Source organism: Haliotis rufescens, unplaced genomic scaffold (assembly GCF_023055435.1).
Source record: "Haliotis rufescens isolate VD_foot unplaced genomic scaffold, xgHalRufe1.0.p SCAF_13, whole genome shotgun sequence".
Lineage (NCBI taxonomy): Eukaryota > Metazoa > Mollusca > Gastropoda > Lepetellida > Haliotidae > Haliotis > Haliotis rufescens.
Genome location: NW_025963813.1, coordinates 19,142,877 through 19,162,894, shown reverse-complemented (window position 1 = coordinate 19,162,894; position 20,018 = coordinate 19,142,877). Strand labels below are relative to the sequence as shown.

General features: G+C 38.1%; 1 protein-coding gene, 1 long non-coding RNA gene and 1 pseudogene across 2 annotated transcripts in view; 1 reads left to right on the top strand and 2 right to left on the bottom strand.

The window, feature by feature from the left end:
* Window positions 1–5,073: 5,073 nt before the first annotated feature.
* Window positions 5,074–20,018, top strand: part of LOC124132257 (carbohydrate sulfotransferase 5-like) — a 47,860-nt gene continuing 32,915 nt past the window's right edge. The window contains exons 1-2 of the mRNA XM_046496099.2: window positions 5,074–5,146; window positions 6,353–6,441. Coding sequence (XP_046352055.2) covers window positions 6,402–6,441 — 40 coding nt within the window. The 5' untranslated portion in view covers window positions 5,074–5,146; window positions 6,353–6,401. The remainder of the gene's footprint in view (window positions 5,147–6,352; window positions 6,442–20,018) is intronic.
* LOC125378606 lies at window positions 16,893–18,754 on the bottom strand. Its single transcript, XR_007220372.1, has 3 exons — window positions 18,739–18,754; window positions 18,083–18,208; window positions 16,893–17,560 (listed from the first exon to the last, which is right to left on the bottom strand). It is a non-coding gene; the product is annotated as an uncharacterized LOC125378606 (long non-coding RNA).
* LOC124132259 lies at window positions 18,981–19,968 on the bottom strand (annotated as a pseudogene).

The window sequence follows — 20,018 nt, the reverse complement described above, 5'->3', positions numbered from 1 at the left end:
GTCAAATTGTTTTTCCAAATATGTTTTAGAATCTCTCCAAGAATTATTCGCCGTCGCCTTTTGCAAAGATTCCCAGTAACCCTTGCTGTCATTGAATCGGATCAATGGTTTCAATGTGACCTGGTTGATCTTGCCCTGCCAGAGTGGATAGGGGAGTGGATTGATTGGTTGGTTTTACACCGCACTCGGCAATATTCCAGCTATATGACGGCGGTCTGAAAATAATCGATTCTGGACCAGACAATCCAGTGATGAGCATCGATCCACGCAGTTGGGATTGATGACATGCATCAACCAAGTCAGTGAGCCTAACCACCCGATTGCGTTAGTCGCCTCTTATGGCAAGCATGGGTTGAAGACCTATTCTACCCCGGATCTTCTTCGGACTGGAGAGGATTGAACTGCTGGTTGGAGTTAATTCATTTCAGGCCGAAATACTGACTGCGTTGAACGTCAGAACACTCATTCGCTTATTCATTTGTGAACGGTACAACGGTACATTTTGACACTGACGGCGACAAAATGGACGATAGAAATAGTTTTGTTGCGCCCCAAAACTCTACCAGGATTCGCCCCATGTTCTTTGTCTGAAGATCAGCATTAACTCTGCTCGGTAGATGTGGTGAATGCCTGACGCGTCGTTACAAAAACGGAATGCGACGTTTGTCCCTACTCGCATCGGCATGAAGTATGCTCTCCACTGAGGATCCTGAGTCAGAATGGGTCATGTATTTTACGCTTTGGTACGGCCCACACTGGTGATAGGTTGTGCGGGTGTGCGGGCTTTGGTTAATACCTGTCATTATAACCTGACGACGACTTTGTCCGGCCCACGCTCGATGTTTTACATGTCACCTTTATCTGGATGTTTTGCGGCTTCACATATAATGTATACACTTGTCAAGGATTTATAGAAACAATTAATGTATTCAGTCCGTTTGGCTTCCAATGAGAACAATGAATTGCAAAACACAATCGGGAATAGTCTATTAAATGCCAATACGGTACACGGCAATAAGTGCCCTGTACCCGACAAGATCTGTAATTAATTCCCATCACTGGAAAAGTTGAAGAAACTATCATGTTATGTCTACAAGTTGACATCTTGAACGGAGGGGAGCACAACGGTAGGAGGAACAGCATAAACACGCACTGCGTGTGCTAGACAACGGTACAGGGTACAGCTTTTGAGGGTCGTCTCGTGATGATTTTAATCGCAATCTGACTCGCTCATGTCACAGCCCTCGTCGTCGGGATAAATTGACACTGCTGATGGACACAACTTTTGGTGGGACTCTTGCATGCTGAAGTCGATCACGTGACCAGTATCCTGACTCTCTCGCTGCCATATCTCCACTGTCACCCGAACAAGGGATTTATTTACCAGCTTTACAACAACCAGCAATTTAAACGTTGTGTTTAATCGTCCAAAGTCACATTTGACGATACCCAACCAATTTGGACAGTGGTAAGGGGACCTTTGATGTAATTGTCAAACATATACACATGCTGAGGTTTGTTCGATTTGATGATTCCTTGGAGTTGTGGATTTGTAGCCCTGAAGGAACGGTCATATTCATCCGTTGCAGCCACGTCACCATATCTTCTTTAAAGGCTATTATACGTCGGGGATCCTGCATACTGTGATATGGTCCATGATAATAAGGGACTTTGCAGGGAAAGCAGGGACCAATTTATGTTTCACACACTCCAGAAATACCTTGACGTTCATTTCTGTTGTGATCCTTGTCCTTGGCTCGAAAGACTAGGTAACAGTCTGGGAGAAAATCCAGACAAGCACAGCCAGCATGGAGAACGATAAGTCTTTCACCTCTTCCCATTGGTAACTTTCTCCCAGACTCCTTCCAATCCCCACTGGGTACCCACTGACTGCTGGCTGTGTGAGGCATTTTCCGACGTCTCCTCAAGAAACGCAGGCTTTAATCCTTGACGTTTCTGCTTGATGGTTCGAAGATAATGATTCCGGAGAGACTAAGGATTTCGGATCGTTCGCACAACGCAGGCCTATTCTCAACGTTTATCTCTGTATCTAAATGTATGCGAAAGTTGCCGTTGCTTGTATTTTGTAACAATGAAATTATGTTATGTTTATTTCTTAACGAGAGTTGGTTGTTTTACGTCGCACTAAGCAATATTCCAGCTATATGACTGCGGTCTGTAAATAATCCGGTCTGGACCAGACAATCCATTGATTGATATCATGAACATCGATCCACGCAATTGGGATCGATGACATGCATCAACCAAGTCAGCGAGCCTGACCACCCGATCCCGTTAGTCGGCTCTTACGACAAGCACTGTCGCCTTTTATGGCAAGCATGGGACTAGCAATCTAGAAAAGGTATTCAACCCATCAACATACATTTTTCAGCTTGTTGAGACATACCCAGAGTTTCAGAAGCTCGTTTCAAGTATTTATTAATGACATAAAATGGTTTTCCTCTTTCTGCTTCAGACTGAAAGAAATCTTACACCTTAAATATTAACTATCACATCAATCAATTACACTACATCCATTATGTCCAACAAATGTATACTGAGTCAAATTAAAAACTTCAATTTTTTAAAAGTAATCCCATATATGATATACAACGGACAAATGTATCAGAGAAGGTAATTTTTAATCAATGTCCGAAGGATTTTAATTAACGGTGGTAACCATTATTTGTTCCAAGCACCTACGGTATTCGGTAATAACATCAACAGTTTAAATCATAAGTCCCAAGCATGAGAATCTGATGCTAACAAGTTTAGTAGCGTTTATGGCCACCATGTGCGTTGACAACTGCCACACAACGCCTCCGCATGGACCTTGTGATGCTTGTGAACACATGATTGGGAAGACGACGCCCTTGTTGCTGCAAAATGGTGCCAAGATCTTGCAAATTCTGTAGTTGGTTCTGGAGAGTGCGCAGACTTCTGCCAAGAGCATCCCAGACGTGTTCGATGGAATTGAGGTCGGGAGACCTTGACGGCCAGTACATGACGTTGACACCCGCATTCTGAAGGAAATTCCTTGTCAGAATTGCTGTGTGGGGTCTGGCGTTGTCGTGTTGGAATATCAAACCGGGTCCATGTGCTGCCATAAAAAGGCAGAAGTTCTGGTGCCAGTACCAGGTCGCGGTAAGCAGCAGCGTTGAGGTTGCCACGGATGACAAGAAGCCTGGAACGTGCATTGCCACAGAAAGCACCCCACACCATGACACTTCCGCCTCGAAATCTGTCAACTTCCTGTACACAACACTGGGCGTAACGTTCATGACGGCGCCTCCACACCCTCGCCCTACCATCAGCAAATCGAAGATTAAATCGGGATTCATCACTGAAGACGACTTGATTCCAATTCCTCTGTGTCCATCGTAAGTGTCGCTGTGCCCACAATTGACGTTGACGTCTGTGTAATTGAGTCAGAATCGGCCCGCAGTATGGCCGTCGTGCTTGAAGGTGAGCAGTTCTCAGACGGTTTCGAACAGTTTCTGCATGTGACATCACACGTGGTCGACCTTGCCGTGGGCGATCAGCGGTGGTACCCGTTTGCTGTAGACGCGTCTTTAAATCATAAACAGTCCGTCGACTACAACCCATCGTCCTTGCGACTTCAGCTACGGACGTTCCCGTCTGCAACATGCCGATGGCACGTTCACGTTGCACATTTGAAAGGCGTGGCATGACAAATGGCCGTATTTTCCTTTTTTTGTTAATGACTGCTAAAAGTATGGCTGAAAACACGTTCGGTATTATGGCCACGTGACCAGTTGCACGTGAAAAAACCACTTTTGCCACTATAGTGCTGTGCACATGATTTTGATCGATTCACCTGCACAAAAACGGGTGTTATCTGAAGACAATACGTGGTCATTACTGTTTAAGTACACAATAAGGGCCCACAATGATAAATGGTCAAAATGTTAAAATTTTAGGATTGTGAAGTTTTTAATTTGGTTCAGTATATAATCGCCTTTTTCTTTGTCAGTATCTCATCGACCATTTAGAATGTGCAAATTTCAATAATCGACACGCACCAATTACAGATTTTCCAAATCTGTTAGTTTGCTGGTCAGAGGAGAACCTAGATCTGTCAAAACCATCTGACACAAGTTCCGTTATTAAATCATCATCATCTGTTAAATGTCTGAAATTATCATCAGTATAATCATCAAGTCGTCCAGTTCTAGAATTTTAATCACAACAAAGTATAGTTTCAACTGGTGGAAAGTTAGCTGTAAAATCAATATAAGAGTCTAAGAGGAGGTCAATTTCATTTTTCGAACGCTTAGCGTCATTCCATCTTGATTCTTTGGGTTGGACATATGGGAAGATACAAAATAAATGTTTTTCACATGAGAACAAATTATTGTCAAACAGTGTAAAAATAGCATTTTCAAAGTACCGGACACATTTGATATATTTATAAATGTTATCTCTTATAAACAATATTATACCTCCTGAGGCGCGTCCAAACTGTAATAGATTAATACTGGGTAAATGAAAGCATTTATATCCTGGAAGGGTAAAATCAGTATTATGTTTTTCACGTGACCAATTTTCTGATAAGTGGACGATGTCGAAATCGCTGATGAAGTTTATAATGTTGTGCAGACCTGAAATACTCCATGTCAAAGTCGACACATTGTTGACAGGTTTAATGTCCACCGATGGTGACGTAAGTCGGGCCCGGCCGTATCCCTATGGATGAGCAGATCTCTGTCGTGTTGTCCACGTGGTCAACATTCAAATCGTGTCATACCGTTGATGCCGTTAACTGTTTAAGTATCGGAAACAAAAACAAACCTGTCTGTTTTACTGACAACACCAACAGGAACTCGTTCACAAAAACACAACCGTCTCTTTCAGAAATTTGACCCGTCCATTACAATAATCAAGTTTGTTTTCGTTGGCTGGCCCGACACGCGAAGTTGGCTTATCTGATATTAAACCGCATTCGTGTTAAATCTAATTTTAGCTCCTATACAACACGAGCGGCAAATGAAGGATTTAATTAATTTATCGAATTTTACACGGAGTACATTCAAACTGGCGAGTGACGTATGTACCGACTATTGTCGGGATCCTTTAAACTGGTACACTTCAACAGGATTACAGGCGTTGAATTGGTCTGTTCCATGTAAGTTTGTTATTGTGTTCCTACGAATGTCTGAAAGTGTCTTTAATGATAACCTAAGTTGCAAATATTTGTGTCCAAGTAAGAATATACTGCAACTTCAGGGAGTATAGGATCCGCTTACATATGATGTACGTCAGCGTCAGACACAGGCCAAACAGCTGGGGTGTGGGCTAGCCGATTTCTGGACGGGCAGTGAAAACGATGAACAGGTGGTCAGCCAATGTATTTACCGAAATATCAGCTAGTTTGTGGCAGTCTAAAGTTGCGAATGGGTCAACCAATATTAACCAAACTACTGAATTTTATCTTGTTTATGAAGCCAATCTTTTAATGATAAATAAAAAATATTAACATAAACGGGATTCAAATTCTATTTTGAAACAACATAAAGGAGGAGTTACCAGTAGACAATAAGCCAAACCAAAGTCAAGTCCCCGATATAACACAGAAGGATAACCTATAAAGAGGTTGGCATGTTTGGTGCAGGTGAATCCTTCTATTTAACTTAGATCGTTTCGGGTAACATCCCATATCACATTTCATCCGACTTTCCGTTTCATTTGTTGTGTGCAAAACGCCTTTCATCATTCCAAACTGGCTTCCAAAGGAGATATGGCTTAGGGATATCGCCACTGTGCATCACAATGCTTTGCAGACCATTGTGACATGATCGGTTTCTGGTTAATTTTATGCTGAGATATAATTGGTGACGAATGTATCCAATGTATCCATGTTTCTTTGACAACCTCTAACATTAGTGTGTAACATCGGTAGCTTGTGTTGTGAAGCTGAGCATGGACTTCTGAACTATTATGTTCAGGGCTGATAATAACATCTCACAGTGTATGAGTGTATTTGTCTTAAATGCTGTACAACAAGAGTTTATTTAAATTCCAACCTCTTAATACTATATGTATCTCCAATTAAATCTGTTAGTACCCTAATATAACATTCGATATAAAACAACCTTTTCATGTGAACGCTAAATTAGATTTGTCAGTATGTTAATATAACAAATTTAATATAAATCAATCTATATACATATACGTTAAATATAAAAAATAGGCAGCTCTATCAACTATTCTCAAACACTTGTAATTCTGAGTCTCACATATATTTGCATGTGCGACGATAGTTGCACGAAGTTATTGCTATAAATATATGTTTTTATCTCATCGTAAATGTTATGTTTGTTTCTAAATTCAGCACATCCAAAGTGTCAAGAATCAAATGCAGTCATCTCTGTGGGCTGATTATGGCAGGGATTGGAGTATCATTGCTTCTCATTCGAACGGGTAAAATGTTATCAACAGTCAACCCAAACCTTTGGGTTTCGTCATGGTAGTGAATTCAGTAAATAAAATTACAGCTGACAGTTTCATTATATTTATTAAATCTGGGCCAATAATGATAAAATTTAAATAAACGGAGTAAGGCGATGTCGCATATTTGATAAAACACAGTCTCATAAAAAGGACACAATAAAACATAATCCTTTCCAGAAACCTCTTCCTGGTTTATTCTTGTAACTGGAATCACTTCATCTCCAGCACGCTTCTACATGTCGCTTTAGAAGACATCAAGGTCTAGTTTTGACTGGTCTGCTTGATGGTTGTGACCAGAATGACATTCTTAGTGTTCAGAGTAGCTGGCCATCCAGTGGCATGATGTAGCCATCACCAATATGTCGCTGTTTTTTTATGGTATACTGGTAGTCCGCATGAACCAATATTCTACCACCTTAGTGTAAGGAATAAACTGGACTTAATTAATTATAGTTCCTATACCACACGAGAGGCAATATTGGGATTTAATTAATTTATCCACTTTTACACGGACTTAACTCATTTTCAGCCGATGTATATATATTGTCTGTACACGCATTAAAACGAGGGTGATAGGTGCGACAACAATAGCACAGCTGTTACACACCAGATGGAGAAGACTAATACAAACTGTTAAAGTGAATAATCGTTGATGTATTTCTGAATACAGAACAGAACAGAACAGAATTTATTTCGTATAGTCTGGCCATGGATAATATTTGACATATTATGACAGAGCGCTTCAGTTGATATTGGCTTTAGAATTTCTAAGTTTAAACATTTTATCTAAAAAAAAAGCTAACTGAAATAAAATGTTGTCGTCATTTGTTCTGAGTAACAATACAAACTTGTGCAGGGTATGATTTTGATAGTAATACGAGGGCAAATATCTTCTCCTGAAGCTAGTATAAGCTGGACGTATAAATAGTGCATAGTATTCATCATCTAAGTCTTCTTTACAGAAAGTACATAGACTGTCAGCAAAGCCATGGTCACTAGACATGCTATATTTATGTATTTTAAAATCATTTGAACAACATCTAAATTTTGTTAAAGATCTTCTTAAATTTACAGTCTTAATCGATGATAGATATTTTTCAGGTTGTAGTAAGGATTTGTAAGTGCAATATAAATTTAGCCTTGGTGAATTAGATATACAATCTGACCATTCTTGCATATACAAATCTCTTGTTCTTTCCTTAAAAGTATAAATAAAAACATCACAGTCTCCGACATCTTGCATCAACCATACATAACCGAAACCGTAACTAAACAATGTATATCTTACAAATGAGACCCAATTTTTATAGCCTAATTCATCATATTTACATAGCATGAAATAGCAATGTTTGGGATATTTACCCAGAGGCATTCTTAATAGTTTAATCCAATACTTAATTATTCTGACAACACCATGTTCATACATTCTCGTTCTTCCAAGTTCACCTAATACAGCAGCATTTGAAGATTTGTATCCTATTTTCAAAGTATATTTACAAAATTTAGTATGTATAATTTCAATGCTTTTTCTTACTTCTGTACACCATATTTCCGCACCATATAGCAAAATGGGTAAAATTTTACAATCAAAAATGTTAAAGTATGTATCAACGTTTACGTCTGGATATTTAACCATCATTCTTTTAATTGGCACTAGAGCTTTGTTTGCCTGTTTAGCTAAAGTAACACATGATTTAGTAAACATATTTCTACATGAAATTAAAATACCAAGATATGTATAGTATGACACCACTTCAAGCTGTTCACCATTAATAAACCATTTTTCATGTTGTGATAGAGGCCCTCCATTTTTAAATACCATAACTTTACTCTTATGAATATTTACTGTTAGTCCCCATTTATAGCAGTATCTTTCTAAACTAGTTATTTTGTTTTGCAGATTTATAATAGTGAGTGAGTGAGTATGGTTTTACGCCGCTTTTAGCAATATTCCAGCAATATCACGGCGGGGGACACCAGAAATGGGCTTCACACATTGTGCCCATGTCGGGAATCGAACCCGGGTCTTCGGCGTGACGAGCGAACACTTTAACCACTAGGCTACCCGACCGCCCCAGATTTATAATAGAATCAAGTATGGACACATCATCTGCAAATAAGAGCATAAATATTTCATCAATATCACAATCAATAAAGATACCACGAGCGTCATCACTCTTCATAACATTTACTAGTTCGTCTATGTACATCAAAAACAGTAGCGGTGAAAGCATACATCCTTGTCTAATACCGCATGAGATGGATATAAATCAGTAAAATGTGAAGAACTTAGCTTCACAGCAGCTTTAACGTTGCTATACATACATTTAAGTACATTAAGTACATTTCCATGGATGCACTGTGTCAAACCTAAATACAGTAATTTTGTCCTATCAACCATATCAAAAGCTTTCTTAAAATCAATGAACAAACAGTAAAATTTACCTCCTTTTTTCCTTAAATATTTATGTGCCAGTGAATGGAGAACAAATATATTATCAATAGTGGAATGACCCTCTCTAAAACCAAACTCTGATTCGGATATGCAATTTTGAAGTTCAAACCAAAGAGTAAGAGTTTCATTAATTACTGATGTAAAGATTTTTCCCCATAATATTTAGGAGGGTGATACCTCTATAATTACTTGGCTCAGTTCTACTTCATTGCTTAAAGAGAGTGGTATTAAGCCCATTATTCCAAGCCTGTGGAAAATATCCCTTCTTTAATACTTCATTAAAAAGTATTAATAAATAAGGCATTATGATATGACAAGATTCTTTAAATATTTCAGGTGGGAGACCATCAGTTCCTGGAGATTTCCCAGTTTTCAATTTTTTCAATGCATGTTTAATTTCTTCTTCAGTTATTACACCTCCTATTAAGTCATCACACTGTGCACATTTCAACCAATTAGCAAAATTATGATCTAGAATGTTATTCTTGACATATTCGTTAAACTCAGCATCTGATTCTATCTCTGGATTTAAAAGTCTCTTAAAATAGGTCAGCCATTCTTCTCCTGATATTTCTTGCCTTAATTGTTGGTAAGATCCACACAGTTTTTTAATTAGTTTCCAGAATATTTAAAATCTTTGTCTTGGGCTGCTTAAGAAATATCCTCCATAATCTTATTCTCAAAGTCCTTTTTCTTCTGTTTGCACAAACTTCTAAAATGATTCTTCAAAGACATATAAACTGTATAATATTCAGTATTATTTGTCTTTCTAAAATGGTTTAACGTTTTATATTTGTTCTTTTTAGCACTGTGGCAGCTCTTGTCGAACCATTGTGGGTGCTGGTTACTTATCTTGGTTCTTTTTCCAGTAGTAGGATGAAAACCTGTCTTGACAAGCGATTCACTAACAGCTAATTGTAATAGTTCAACACTGTAATCAATATCATGTTCAACTGCCTTTTTGAATGTCTCTGTATTAAAATATTGTTCATTACTAAGGTGGTTGAGGAATGCATCGCGTCTACAGTTCTCCCACAGAAAGCGCGTCACGTCATGCTGTTCGCACTGTGTTGCATGTGCTGCGTCGTGCTGGTTTATTGACATGTCATTTTCATTTTGGTACAGATATAACGGCATTCACGGGCATGTGATCTGATGCGTTTCGCTCAGCACATGAAAAGATGATTTCTGAACACATACTTCCAACATAATATATTATTGACTATTCTTTGAGTCAGGTACAAGGTCACGTGGTCTACATTTCTAAATTGTTTATTCATGGCAAACTAAAAGGCCATAGGCCTCTAGTTCAACGTATTTACAAGGTATGCGTGTTTCTTCTAACTAACAATGCATGATGTATGTACACTGCAATATTTTGTAATAAAGTAATATTTGAGGTTGACATGAGTATGCAAAACAAACTGACATTTGGATAAGATGTAAACTTCTTTGGAATATACTTCTTTCTTAATTGAAGATAAAGTTTACACACAAGCATAAAATGATATTCATTTTCTACAACATTGAGGTTACAAGATGTACAGATATTGTTAGACTTTTGATATCTATACCTTTATAGATCTTTAAATCATAACATGCTCTGAACTGCGCTAGCGATACTCGTAGTTGTTGTTTTTTGTGACAGATATTAGATATTCTTCGAGTATAAATTGTTGTTTGAAGAGAGAATAGGTATATGTACATTTAATTTGCTATTTACATTTGTGGGCTGATTTTGGCAAGGATTGGACTATCCTTGCTTCTCATTCGAACGGGTAAAATGTTATCAACAGTCAACACAAACCTTTGGGTTTCGTTATGGTCTGTCGCAACTTTGCCAAAAAAAAAAGCCCCAGAAACATACGAACATCAATAACTATTTCGAATACAGCAAATAAAATTAAAGCTGTCAGTTTCATTATATTTATGAAATCTTGGTCATTCATTATATTTATGAAATCTTGGTCATTCATTATATTTATTAAATCTTGGGCATTACCAATTATCTCTCTCTCTCTCGTAATGAGGACCCTTAGTTCCAGTGGTGCTAGATGCATGATTGTTTGTAATTTGAATCTATCCAAGTCCACAAGTAACTTCATCACTTAGTTTTATTCCTAAGGTAAATTGGTCTTGAGATAGCGTTTTTCTAGACCTGCATGACAAATGAGGACTTACTTGTGAGGACCATTCCCATAATGCATTTCGTTGGTCCTCGCAATGTATATTAATAATGGATATGTATATGTCCTCATTGTGCTAACGTAAAAACAGGTCAGCTAAAAAAACTTGGAATTATCCTCCATGTGTGGTCTTCTTCCTAAAAATCGAAAGTTATCAGACACGTAGCGAAAATAACCATGTGTTCTACTATTCTGATCTGTCAGAAATGTCTTCATCGCGAACACCTTGGTGTGTGCCCTTAAGATGTAATCCGATGCCTTCAGTACGAGGACCTGGAAGTGTGATTAGCGAGGACTAGAGTGTGTATGCCCTAAAGATGTATTGCAATGCCTTCAGTACGAGGAGCTGAGTGTGTGATTAGTGAGGACCCGTGTGTGTATGCTCTTAAGATGTATGGCGATGCTTTCATTACGAGGACATGTGTGTGAAATGTGAGGACCTGAGTGTGTATGCCCTTAAGATGTATAGCGATACCTTCAGTACAAGGACCTGAGTTTGTATGCCCTAAAGATGTATAGCAATACCTTCATTACAAGGACCTGAGTGTGTATGCCCTAAAGAAGTATTGCGATACCTTCAATACAAGGACCAGAGTGTGTATGTCCTTAAGAAGTATGGCGATGCCTTCATCATGAGGACCAGAGTGTGTATGCCCTAAAGATGTATAGCGATGCCTTCAGTACAAGGACCAGAGTGTGTATGCCCTTAAGATGTATGGCGATGCCTTCATTATGAGGACCTGGATGTGTGATTAGTGAGGGCCCGAGTGTGTATGCCCTTAAGATGTATGGCGATGCCTTCATTAGGACCTGGATGTGTGATCAGCGAGGAATGGAGTGTGTATGTCCTTAAGATGTATTGCGATGCCTTAATTACTAGGACCTGGATGTGTGATAAGCGTGGACCTGAGTATGTGTCCTTGCGATGTATGAGAATGCCTTCATCTCGAGGACTTGGATGTGTTATAAGCAAGGCGGTGTGTTAGCTCTTCTGATTAATACCTCAAAGTATTCATTGTGAGTACCCGGATTACGTGTGCCCTTGTGGTGTATAACAATGCCTTCATAATGAGGATGGATGTTGGATGAATATTTTTTTGTTTAACGCCGCACTCAGCAATATTCCAGCTATATGACGGCGGTCTGAAAATAATCAAGTCTGGACCAGACAATCCAGTCATTAATATCATGAGCATCGATCCACGCAATTGGGATCGATGACATGTATCAACCAAGTCCGCGACCACCCGATCCTGTTAGTCTTCTCTTACGACAAGCATAGTCATCATAATGAGGATGTGTAATATAACCTTGGTGTGTGGAATAAGCCTGTCCAGTAATGACCAAATGTCTGTAGCATTAACAAGAAATACAGCCATTCAAAATTTATTAGCACTTCTGTCCTCTACTTGCATATAACATGTGGGAAAAGTCAAAGTGAAAAGATTACAATGGGGTTGATAATCTAGAGACTGGCCTACCATACGACCTGATAAGACCAACTGCACACTTGCTACATACTTTTTACTTCAAAATTAGACTAATTGCTAAATATAGCTGTATTCAATATGGGGTATTGAAATTTGGATCAACGTTATTTGAACAGATCATGGTGTCATCCTATACGACTCAAAAAGGGTTAAAAGCCACCCGATCCTTTTAAATTACTATCATCAATGTGTCATGGCATAACATGATTAACAAAAGTAATATGAAAAACATCAGGTGGGTCTTCACACTTTTTCAGTATAGGAGAGGAATATGTACTCACTTAGTTTCACCTTCACAGGTTAAGTGGTTTCAAAGTTGTTTTTAAATCAAGTAACAATGAACAAACAATCCATGACATTGGCTCACTTGGGCCAAAAGGTCAAGGTGAGCTTAGAAGTCATCTTATGGAAATGTTTTTCCTTACAAAATCTGTTTTTAACACTATTTTCCTAAAAAGAACTTGTTTTTAATATCCATATGGTAAATCATATTCAATATCCAAATCTCATATTTGATAATTGATTGTGATTGATTGTCAAAATCCAAAAGTCCAGCAGCGAACAACTGTTGGATAGCCCAAAGTGGAAACTAAAGTCATCTGGCAAATGTTTTGAGCAAGGGAGTGAGTGAGTGAGTTGGGTTTAATGCCGCTTTTAACAGTGTTCCCTTTATACCACGGCATGTCTGCTTAATGTGAGAGGTAAGCTTGAAGTGATGCAGGACGTTTACTACTTTGGTGAAACCCATGTATGGTGCTGACAAACATAGAAACATAATCCGGGTGAACCGAGATTCGAACCCATCAAATTGTTAGTGTTAATATTACATATTATACATATACCAACGATGTATTCATGAGAAAAGAGGAAAACTGATCTCCGTCTCTGGTAACTTGTCTCCACTTTTGCAATTGTCGTAGATTAATGTTGCATGCCCCCAAAATATATAATGCAGCATCTTGATAAATTTGTTTTATTTCAAATGAAAATCCTTAAACAAGTTCTAAAAATACATAAAAATTGGAGTTTCTCCATTATGACAAAAAGCAAAATGTTGTCCCTTTAGGCCAGCTAACCACTCCTGAATTACCTCAATGGCAGGGATGGGACACTATTTGAAAACATTATCACGCGAGTATAATATAAAATATTGATAATTTCCATACAATCCTGTTAAATACAGAAAAAAGGCATCATGAAGTTTTATGTCATCACATAAAAATCCTGTCTATCACAGCCATGACAACAGGCTATTCTGGAATAGATATGCAACTTTTCATGATGAAATTTGGTAAAATCACCTTTCAGATCAGTCATTTCTCTCAATAAGAGCCTATTGTGTTAAACATATCGCTATGCACTCATAAGGTGATACTTACTGTCACTCCTCTTATATTTAAGGCAGTTATTTTGTTTTTTTTCTCAGAGTCAATGGTCGAAAATCTCAACACATATTGAAAGTTATTTGATCATGTTCATAAAGAAATATATCTGCAGGTAAAATAAAAATATCAATTTTTAGATTGCTGAAATCTTCATGGATTTAGCAAAATAAAAAAAGAATTTATTGCTGAAGGTTTAATTTTATGTAAACATTTTTTTTAAAATTAAGGGTGGGCAGAGATGTCAACAAAGTAACAATATTAAAAAAAACAACCTGAAGAACCACACAAAAACAGTTTCTGAATTGCATCAGTTGGAAACAAGGTATCCTAATACGTAAAAACAGTAAAGTGGTCTTTGCGGTCTAAAGCCAGTATGAAAAAGACAGCTGTCTACATCACTAACAAAAACAAAAGAACATTGTGAAATCTTACCCAAACCTAACAAAACATTATATTTAGTTTCAAAACAAAAAGAGCTATTGGCTCTTATAAAGATAAATGGCTTGAAGAAACTCAACTGATGACCTTGGTGTGTGTGTTTGTGTGTACTATTTTGATGGTGAGGCACGGACCTTGGGGTGATATTACTTCGATGTTCAATAACTTCATCGTGAGGTCCTTGTTGGATATCACAAACGAGACCTAAAGTGAGTGCTATTTTGAGCTGTGCCTTGATGAGGACATCAGTGAGTCTTTCATGAAACATTCAGCTGTTTCAATTATCCGATTTCATGGAGCATCAGGGCTTTTGAGTTTTCATTCATGACTAACATTCAAATAACAATTTAACATTTTGCAGTACACCAATATGCTCAAGTACTATGTAGCTGGCTGTATGTTATATGCTATTTGAAAGCGTTGGAGCATCTGTTTGCAAGTAAAACAAGGTAGATGACCTCATTAATGTTAATGTATTAAAGTCGTCCGCTATGTACACACACTGGCACATTATACCTAAATCCAACTTCTAACCATAATACAGCAATGTGTACTAACTTACACATGTTAACACATTGCCACAAAAATTGAGAAAGAAATGGACATTGATACAAATGGAACGACAAAATCATCAATAAAATTCAAAGGAAACCCATTATCATAAACAATGATAAATGTAACAAGATACATTAGACGAAGTGTCAAAACCAAAAAGAGCCATTTGCTCTAAAGCATGTCTTATGCCAATTCTCCTCATATTTGTATGTACTTGACATATGAGCAAACATAATAAAAGATAATGGCTTGAAGAAATGCAGATGAAACAGATTTAATTAAATCAGGACACTCATCAAACTCCATTCAGTGGGAAATGGACTTGTCCACCTTATTGGGTTTCTTGCAAAATGAAGGGATATGCCTTACTTCACAAAATTATCTGTAATAACTGCTAAATATAACTAAATAGTAACTGGGGCACTGATGCTCACCTTTATTTTATAAAAATTCAGACTCAATGCTGTAACTAGATTTGATTGAAGGAAGATGATCCAATTCGAAATTGGTTAAGTTTTTAAAATTAATACTGTTAACATGGTTAAGGGACTAAAAATAAACAATCATGTCCTGTCAATGAAGCTTGGTACACAGCATCATTAAAATTCAACAATACACCTACTAGCTACAGCAATCACCTTGTTTTTCATGGTGTCCACCTCATCTGAATCTGAAGTGAAATATCCTTTGACCTTTTAACATGATGAATTATTCGTAATCTGTCATGATTGTTTTTAAAGAAAATACATGTACCAGAAGTTTGATCATGAACATATTCCTAAAATATGAAAAAACATAATATATGCAGTAGTTTTGGAGTTTGCAGGCTATACTTCATATTTATGACTGTTGCCATAGTGGACATTTTGAATTTTTCAAATCGAAACCCTACTTTAGTGTAGAGAGTGAGTGAGTGAATACGGTTTTAAGCCGCTTTTAGCAATATTCCAGCAACATCACGGCGGGGGGACACCAGAAATGGGCTTCACACATTTACCCATGTGGGGTATTGAACCCAGGTCTTTGGCGTGACGAGCAAACACTTAAACCACTAGGCTACCCGACCGCCCCTACTTTACTGTAGCTAGTTACGCCGAGAACATGTACCCAAATGATCATAGTGATACACACAGTAGTTCAGTCCCAGACGAATTCAGCACAGAGTTACAGAATTGCAGAATTTACATTTCTGTGAAAGCAATAGCAACATCAGACAAATGAACGTGTTTCTATATCCCCTGCCTAACTCGCCAGGTCCTTTTCTTGCAAGCTTCCACTTTATCATAAACATCTGTAGAGATTCTAGCATATATGTTGTAATAGGGGTCGTGTCCCATCCGTGCCAATTACATCTATAAGACTGGTTTAAGTGTTCCAGACTACCAATTGCTGAACTTGCTTCTTAATGTGGCAAAGTGGTACAGATCGCTGCCATTGAGTACTGTGGGTGTGAACCCCAGTTTTGATGCAACCCTAGAAGAAGTCATATAATATGTCCTTTAACGAGAATGTAATATCCCAAATATAACTATAACATTTTGGTAAAATTTGGTAAAAGTAACTCTTTGGTCCAAGCTATATAAATAAATAATAAATAAATATCATCAAAAACAGCCAGGGTTTGCTCATAAACTGAACACAAATACCGTATTCAACGTAATAAGCGCCCCTCTCCAATAAGCGCCCAGGGCGATATTTGTTAATATATTGGCAAGTGAACAATCCCAATTAGCACCCCTTCCAACTGATCAGTGTACACAAGACTTATTTATTCGCGTATGATACACACTTGTGTGTTATATGCATCCTTAATTATGGCCAATTTAATTCTGGAAAAATACATCTGTCATACATAAACATTATCTTTCAACTCTGTTTTTTCACCAAAATAATATTCTAATAAGAGCCCCCTATTCCTAATTTTGTGAGCGCCCTGGGCGCTTATTACGTCGAATACAGTAGTTTTATTGCTGTAAAACAGTACTCCCATGTTTACAATTCAGTAATTGTAAATGATTTATTGGTTGGTGGTTACACATACCTTGGCCAATGAAAATTGAGTTTACAATGTACTGCAACATGAGAGGACAATAAAAAACACACTTCATTGTTGCCCGGCAACATATACCCAGTAGTTAGTGCGAAGAAGTTTTGTGAACAGCTTACAGACGGATGGACGGACAAAGGGCCATAACAAAACCCAAGCTCACTTTGATGTCTAAAAGAAAGGACCGTAACCTCACAAAGCAGACAATGATAATGACATTACTGTTGCTAAAGACCTTTTTTTGAGTCAAAGGGCGCTTCATAATTACAACGTAAACTCTCAGGGACAAACAGTTTGACACATTTACTTGTGATTCTTTATGTAATACTTAATCTGCTTCCAAGGCTGTTGCAGGAGAACAGGTTCGTTTTGCCTTGCCATTTCACAGTTGAGTTTTCCTGGCAGTGATTTCAAAAAGTAGAATTTTCCCAATTGTCTTTCAATAGCTTCTCTCTCTTCTTTTGACCATTTTTGTCACTTTACAGCTTGACAGACTCGTTTCTTTTTTCTTGTTCCACATGTTGTACCATTACCTTGAACAGAAAAATCATAACTGAAAAAAACTGTACATGCACTGAGTACTGCCGTCCGCACCCGTCTCGCGTACAAGAGACGGCAGAGCCGTCACAAGTACACATTACGTCTGTGACTGATGTAGGATTGGAGCTTTGGGAGCTTCCTGTAGTAGATTTTAAAATCATCCCGCCATTCCCATCTGCACCTGTTTACAATTTGACAGGTGTAAGACAAAAACTGTGAAAGCAGCAAATCACAATTGTGAGCAGTTAATGTTCTAAACATGTCTGCAAAGTAAAAAAAAAACTTTTAGTTATAGGTGCTTTAATTTCAAACAAGAACACTCTAAAATTGTCTCTTATTGGAGCTAGTTCTGCATCACAAATTTTCATACAAAACACCCAAAACTGAACCAAACATCTCGCATGGAAGGTTGACGCCTTTGGAGGATTTGTGGAAACCAAAATCTTGACAAGATAAATTATGCTAAGACACACAAGACTACATGAAGATATGATAGATATATCTAAGAGGTATACCTCTCCACTCTTGGGTGGGTGTGCCACCATTTGCAGGACTGTCACTCTCTGGGACAGTTGTTTTAAAGTCCTCAACATGTTTAATGTCCATGTCCTGTGTCTCATCAACCTCAGTCTCTACTGCCTCTGAAACAGCAAACCATATGTTCTAGTGTGTGCATTCTGGGACTTGTTCTAAAAAGTCAACAGCTCTGAATAATAACTGATTAATATAATGCTGCTAACTGACTGGTACCTTAGCCATCTAATGTAAATAGATATGAGATGTACGAGTTGTGGTAGTAGTTAACCACTAATCATGATAATTGAGGAAAGTAGGGTGGTGTTAGTTTGAGAAGATCACTGGGAGCAATGGATCACATACACTGGGGTTTTCCAGAAAAGTATCAATCATTTGTTACTCCAAGTAGTAGGCTGGCACCCGTAATGTCACCAGTTGACCACATGATTGATAAGTGTGGAAACATCTGACAGTTCACAAATGGTTCACAAGTTATGTTGTGGGAATGAACCCTTCCTTGGTTTAAAAAGTCAAACAAAAATGGCTACCCTAATATCTGTGCAAAGTTTGATAAACAAAAATATAGAACGGTCATTTGCGAACATCAATCATGCAAATTAAAGATGAAATTTAAAATTATGAATTGAATATTCACCATCAACATCCATCTGTATCTCTTCTAATGATTTTCCGGCAAAGTTTTGAATTGTCCCCTTCTCGAGTTCAATTCAGATTTTGCTGACCTTTGCTATCTGGATGGTATTTTCTGTTAGACGGCAGTACTCTCGGTGGATCCTGATATCATGCCCCAGAAAGTTTGCTAAAGTGTCCAACTCATTGTCCTTCAAATTCAGTATCTGGGATACAGTGGCCACATGTTTCCTGAGTGATGTGGAAGTCAAAAGCTCAGGTGATTTTGCGTTGCATTGAATACTAAACTTCCTCAACACATCAGTACTTCTTATGGGTGACCGACTCTCACCACAACGAGCAAAGAGATACTTGTTTTCTTTATTTATCTTGCAAGCATCTCGATGTTTGTTCAAACATTCTATTTTTTCCTTGTGATGATCTGGCAGAAGCACAGCAACAGGTCTTCCTCTTTTCCCCCCGAATTTCTACTCGAGATATCATGCGTGTCAGTTCGCGTTCAAACGATGAGAGAGATTGTGCCACTTCTTCTTGCAACCTGTCATCAGCCATCATTCTGTCAGTGTACTGACTCAACTCCATTCGTTTCGGTTTCCCCTCCCCTTCTCCTATTGAAAAGCACAAGCTGAGCAAGTACAACTTCTGCTAAAGCTCTCCATGTATCTTGACACGGAAACGACTCAAGTGATTTGAAGATCAGATCACCTTTCTCCTTTAGAAATTGGTTGACCTTCTTGACATCTTCTGCTAGGTGTATTCTCTTTGGATTGTTAAACTTCCTAACATGCAGAGTCTGCAAAGCTAAGCTAGAAACAGCACTGTTCCATTCACTTTCACACAGGTCAAAGAAACCCTCGGCCTCTTTTCTTTTCATCTTGTCATCTACAATTAGAGCAGACGCTTTGACAATCTTGGCACACTTTTTTAGGGAGTGTCCTAGTTTCAAGGCCAATAATGGTATGTCATAAGAGCCCTTTTCTGCATTGAACTTCGCAGTGTGTTGCACAGCTTGAACAACATCCTTGAACATTGTGGGTTTCATACAGTCAGAAAGTCCAGTAACTGCTTTATTAATCTCCCGCATTTTCAGCAAGAATCTTCCCAACTCTCTCATTTTTTGCCTCACATACGGGTATTGATGAGAATTGTTTGCACATGTTCTGAAAAGTCTGGATCCAAACTGAACAATTAAGTCATCTTTCCTTACAACAATGGACACAGAATCATATGTCATGGAATCTAGTATGTTTTGTTTGAACACAGCATTTGCCTCTATCCAAAAGA